Source organism: Echinops telfairi, unplaced genomic scaffold, assembly GCF_000313985.2.
Source record: "Echinops telfairi isolate 266 unplaced genomic scaffold, ASM31398v2 ScPeMD7_23;HRSCAF=83, whole genome shotgun sequence".
Classification (NCBI taxonomy): Eukaryota; Metazoa; Chordata; class Mammalia; order Afrosoricida; family Tenrecidae; genus Echinops; species Echinops telfairi.
The window spans coordinates 78,816,754-78,823,184 of record NW_022103920.1 but is presented as its reverse complement, the minus strand read 5'-3'; the positions used below and the strand labels follow the sequence as shown (position 1 = coordinate 78,823,184).

At 44.8% G+C, this 6,431-nt stretch overlaps 1 protein-coding gene across 1 annotated transcript in view; it reads right to left on the bottom strand.

Annotated features, from left to right (window-relative positions):
• The window catches only part of DNAH11 (dynein axonemal heavy chain 11), a 330,595-nt gene that overhangs the window by 85,823 nt on the left and 238,341 nt on the right, over positions 1-6,431 (bottom strand). The window contains 1 exon segment of the mRNA XM_045288657.1: positions 4,200-4,334. Within this exon segment, the coding sequence (XP_045144592.1) occupies positions 4,200-4,334 (135 nt within the window).

Genomic DNA, 6,431 nt, shown 5'->3' with positions numbered 1-6,431 from the left:
CCTTTCTTCACCCCCTTTCCCTCCTGGTATCGCCACTGTCGCCCCTGGTCCTGAGAGGTTCATCTGTCCTAGATTCCCTGTGTTTCTGATTCCCATCTGTCCCGCTGTGCTTCATCTGGTCTAACCAGGTCTGCAAGGCAATATTGGGGTCCTGGTAGTTGGGGGGAGACTTTTCATATTTTTAATAGCAGATCTGCCCAATGAGATCTGTTGTCAGCTTTCCTGACTGTGCCTTCCCCGATGCCGATGGGGAGCCACGTGGAACGAAATCCTTGCCGGCTTCGCTCTTCCCGCTGGTTGTGAGGTTGTCGGTCCACTGGCGGGACCTGTGCTCTTTATGCTGCGGTGCGATCCACACGCAAGGCTGTGCCCTTGGGTCTTCATCACCAAGTGAGTCATCTTTGATTTCAGGAGACAAGGTCCTGTCTTCTGCAGATTACACGTTCTTAATAATGCCATGTTGTTCTGCATATAGGCCAGCTTCTATAGTGACAACATATATCCGTGATGTATAATCTTTCTGATTTTAAACTACACAGTACACCTTGTTCCATTTGAGCAACTCTGGGTTTTGGTCTAAGGACAGGTTCTACGTGGGCATTCATAAGTGTTCCAGAATTCCAATTCTTTGCGATGTTAGCCATATCTTGTTGTGATCTGCATAGTCAATAGACTACAGTAAATATCTTGCTTGTGTTCTGTTTTCAGTCATAATCCATCTGATACCAGCAATAATATTTCTTATTCCATGTCTTCTTCTGAATAGAACTTGAATTTCTGGATTTTCCCTACTTACTGCTACAATCATTTTTATCCTCAGTAAATCTTTACTTTTATGTGATATTATGGTGTTTGCTAATTTGTTCCTGTGGTTGGATCACCTTTTTTTTTTTTTGCAATGGACAAAGATAGATCTCTTTCAGTCATTTGACCAAGTATAGCTGTCTTCCCAATTTCCTGGCACAGACAAGTGAGAGCAATTGGCATGCCATCAGTTCTCAAAGCCTTATCTTTCACCAACCCTTCCATGCGGCTTCGGTTATTTCCTCTCAGGTCCATTTGTTCATGCACCTGACACCTCCCGAAATGCGTGACAGTTGACCATTCGATTTGCAAGCGACAAGCAAGCTCTTCACTTGAGGTTTCCTAACTGCAGCTCTTTGCACATTTCATGAAAATGATCTTCTTGATCTTGTCTTTTGAAATCTTCTATTCAGCTCTTTCCCTTCCTCATTTCTTACATCCACTTTAGCTACTCTACGTCCAAGAGCAAGGTTTGAGAGAGAGAGAATCTCTAATATCCATTGTGTTCTTTTCGTTTTTTCCTGTCTTCTTAATGACCTCCTTTTGCTTTCTCCCTGTATTATGTCCTTGTTATCTCACTGTTAATGTGGCCTTTGGCGATTAGTGTTCAGGCCATCAAATCTGCTCTCGGAATCGTTCCAATTCAGATGGGATATAGTTAATGCCACACTTTAGCTCACATGGGTGTCTTTTCCCTTTCCTCAGCTTGAAATTGTACTAGCATAGCGTAACTGAGGAACTGTCCTGCTGGTGGCCTTGGCCTTGTTATGACTGATGATATTGAGCTTATCCATTGATAAGGTTCACATGTTTGGTTGCAGATTGTACTTTTGTTAAAAGTATTTTCAATGATTAAGGATTGGGTCTTGCAATAGAGAATGAGAGTGTTCCCATTCATAAGGTGTATTAGTCTAGGTACTTTGGAGAAACAAATCCACAGCAACTCACGTATAAGAGAGAGTTTTATGCAAAGAAAATGTGCATCACGAAAACATCCCAACCCAATGCTGCCCAAGCCCACAAGTCCAACATTAACCCATACCCAACACCAGTCCACAAAGTCCTTCACCTCACAAAACAGAGGCAATGATGCCGACTGCAGGAGGAAAGCTGAGTCAGTGAACGTGTAAGCATCTCAGCACTGGCAGGGGTCTCCACATGGCTGCTCCAGCACCCCGGGCTGCATCGGGATAGATCCATGCGGCTTCTCCTTGGGGATGTCTTGTAGGAAATCCATCTTGCAAGCTGAAGTAGGGAACTGCTAAGGCAGCTGCACCCGATGCAACCATCACAAAACAAGAGACCCGAGAACTTGAAAGGCGAGGCTTCACCACCCATTTATCACTCCGCCTTTCAACCAGCACCACATGTGATTATCGGCCAGGCTGGCACAATTAACTAACTCATAAGGGAAATGCTTTCAAACTCTGTTGAAAATAATGCTGGCTATTGGTTTCGCATTACTATTGCTATTAGGTGCTACCAAGTCTGCTCAGCCTCTTTTGGACCCTCTGTATAATAGAACAAAAACAATACCTGGTCCTGTGTCATCTCACAATCATTACCAGGTATGAGCCTACTGATATAAGCACTGTGCCAATCCAACTCTTGGAGAAATTTCTTTTCTTGTCCTCTTTGGCTGAGAATTTTTATCCTGAAAGGGGGTTGAATTTGATCAAAATGCTTCTTTTCCATCAGTTGAGATGATTATGCAATTCTTTGCTTATGTCATAAATTGATTGATTTTCTAATGGTGAACCAACCACCTTTGCATCCCTGGTGAACCCCACCTGATCGTGATGTATTATTTTTGACATGCTATGGGAGTGTGCTGGCTCGACAGTTAAAGCCTTCCTGACAGTACTTTGAGTTAATTAGCCTCTGGAGAGTTCTTAACGGAGTAGATACCAACTCACGCGACTGAAAAATCACATAGCTGTATTGAGGGAAGAGACGATGGTGGCCAGGACCAGGGTAGTGAGAACTGCTGGGATTTGGAATTCATTTAGAGGTTGGAGACAACAATTTGCTGAGGAATTAGGATTGGGTTATCAGAAAGAGAGATGAAGTCTGGGTGATTTTAACACATTTGGTTGCAACAACGGAAGGATGGAATTGCAGTTACTGAAATGGAAAGGGGAGCGCAGTTTTTGTAAATAATCCACTGTGTGTTTCAGAGGGATACTATGTTACCATTGCCAAGGCATTGATCGTGATGCCCAGTGACCTTAGAGGACAGAAAAGAAGCACTTGATAGGGTTTCTGAGACTTTTCCATTCTGAGAACTTTCCGTTCAACCATTCATAATACATTTTGCTTCGTCGCACTGATTGCAATTCCCACAATGCAACAGCACGTATTCCACTTCCTCCCTATTTCCTGTTCCATCCCTCCTTCTTTCCCAACCTTTTTGATCTTTGCCCTCGGCAAATGCTGCTCTTCTGATATCGAATGGTTGATGCCTTTAAGGTGCTGTCGAGTCCGTTCCAACAACGTTGTTGTTGTTGTTGGTGGTTTCGCTGCACCTCAATCTTGGGGAGGTGGGAAACAATCCATAGCCCATGTGGAAACAGGAAAACGAAGGGCTCCCCAAACTTGATTCAAATCTGTGACTCCCTAATGTCAAAGGCCACAGATGCTCCCGCCACGTATGTTCAAACAGGAGAAAGTTAATAATAACGACTAAAAACCTTTTATTTAGGGGATTAATTATTAGCATTAGCATGTCACTCATCTATAAACATGTCACTGGGGGAAAAGAAAGTATCGGGCTTAACTTGAAAGTAATGATCTGCTGGTCAAGTGGAACGGCCAATGAACGGATAGGAAAAAGGGTCAAATGACAGCTCAACACCACAGGTGTCTAGCAGCTTTCCTGAGTTCTATATCATGTGTTTCAAAAGCCAGGCTGCCTTTTTGGTTTTAGAGGTTTTCACAACAAGGTAAACATCAGAGGGAGAGGAAGGGGGCGGGAAAGTGGGTGAAACTGGTGCCCGGCATCCTCTTAAAGTAGATCCAGACAATGAAACGCTGGCCAAGTAGATGGCTTCTCTCGATTTGAGTTGGAGACGGGGCCAGTGGCACACGGAGGACTGGGTCCTAAGAGATACTTAGCATGGGGCACGTCTGAGGTCCACCATGCTAGACAGAACCACCTGACGGGTGACAGCGCGATACCCCCGACGTGTTGACTCTGCACCTCTTACTGTATCATTGGCAGCACAGAGTGACAGTCACGTTCCTGGGAGGGGTGATGGAAACCCTGGGGGATGTGCGTGTGATGTCGAAAACACAACGGCTGTTCTCCTGTCGCTGAATTGTACATGTCGACGCAACGGGGTGGCAAGCTGCTCTAGGTATTTGAGCCTGAATTCTGGAAGAAAAGCTATACTTGCCTCGAGTTCCCTGACCAGTCTGTTAGCTAGCGCGATCGTTTTGCTGGTTTGGGTCACCTCCTCTTGACACCGCACCTTCTCAGCGATGGCTTTTTCAAATGAAGCTGTGAGTTTGCTCAGATTTTGGTCCAGATCCTGAAAAGGGCAGACAACAAGTGTGGCGTCACTTTGGGTTATACGTATCCTAAGCTATCTATGACTTTAAGGCAAATGAAAAATTCTTCTCTCCTCCTTCGACCTCAGCTCTTTTCCCCAGGAGGGTTTCTCCGGGAGGAAGGAGGATGAGGATTGACTGACAGGAGGGAGACAGCGAGTAGTGGGGTTGGTGAGCCTCACAGACTCCAAGACCCCCTCGTGCACCATCCCCCCCAAGTTTCTTGTCTAAGCTTCACTTCCCACGGCAAACACTATTAATCACAAGGGGGAACTTTTGGTTCTCCACCTATTGACTATCTTATTTATCATTTGATTCACAGCTCGAGCGATGAACCCAAACACACAAACCAACTTACAAGAACCCACGTCAATTCTGACCCATAGCAGCCACCCGGCACAGGGTTCCTGAGGCCGTAACTATTATGGGAGCAGACAGACACCTTTCTCCAGACTTCTTGTGGGTGGGTTTGAACTGCCAACCCGACAGCACCACCAGGGTGCCTTTCAAGCAACGAAGAAGGGTGTGTGACCCAGCGTGACAATCGTGTTTCACCTCCTAGCTAGGAGACGGGAACTCAGAGAACTTCAGCATCCAAAGACCTGGGAGGCTGGTCAGATCAGAGGGCTTCAGCCAGAGGGATCTCACTTCCAACAGGGTCACAGGAGAGCACAAGAACCAGACGGGGAAAGAGGAAAGGATGAAAGGGACATACAAATAGGCGGCCATCAAAACCCTAGAGAGACACAGGAGAGGTCCCTGCTGGTTTGGGGGATTTCCTGCATCTCTTCCCCTCAGGTGCTTCACTGCCTAGCTTTCCAAAGGTTCTGAGCCACCTTTACCACCTTTAGGGTAGTTTGTATGGGTTCCTAATACTTAAAGCCAAAAAGCCTGGACTTAGCAAATATTTGGGTGATTCCTCATGATCACATCTGACTATTTGCAAGTTCTAGCTCTGAAGATGATTTATAATGTTGTTTTTTGTGAACATATGCAAAGTTCCAAGACACTTTACTAAGCAAACAGAATTAAATCAATTTATAAGCTAGAGACTACCGATATTGTTTAGTCTATTATTTCATCATTATTTAATTTATACTCCTGAGGCAATATCTTTCAATATATAAATATATCAAGGTTAAGATTAGCATGGCTCAGAGGATCAACTTTATGAGAATCAAAAGAGATATTATACATTACTGGTTAGACATCAGATTAAAATAAACATTTAAAGGCCTGTTTGAAAATACTTGTGATTTTATGAAACATGGAAACACATGCAAGTTTTGGAGTCAACTGGCTGGGTTTGCGTCTAGACTCTGCTGCCAGCAAAGCAGTGTCAGAGCTGGACTCTTACCTCTCTGTGTCCCAGTTGTGTCATCCCAAACCTACCTAAAAACAATACTTCTCAACTCAGATAGTTTCTGTGAGAATTAAATTTGGTAGCACACCTTAAAACACCCAGTATGGATGGGTATAAGCCAGACAGTCTCAACAGTCTTGGACCCCTGGGAAACCCACTGCCATTGAGCTGGTTGTAACCCTATAGGGGACACTAATCCTCTAGGTTAGACTAGAGTTGCTCATTAGGATTTCCAAGACTGTAAGTCTTTCTGGGCGTACATAGTCTCCTTTTTCTCCCACAAAGTAGCTGGTAAGATTGAACTGCGGACCTTGTGGTCAACAGCCCAGTTCCTCCCTTGTGCCACCAGGGCTCCTTCAGAAGCCCTTTACGCTAATAGAAACTATTGAGAACTTGAAAGTGTTTTGATTGATTCAGATAATATCTATCTGAATCTATCGGCGTTATCTACCGGCATTTGTATTTGAAAGTATCAACCTTATGAGACACGGTTCTACGTTGGCACGCTTGGGTCGCCAAGCTTCAGCACGGACTCAGCCACGATGGTGAATGCTAAATGGGATGAACGATAGTATCTGCCACCAGGGGCTTTTGTGCGATTGAACATGTGAATACATGGAAAGGAACCCAGGCAGCACAGTGGTTCAAGTACTTGTCTTAAGGTTGGTGGTTTGAACCCACCAGCCACTTTGCAGAAGAAGCATGTACGAGCTGG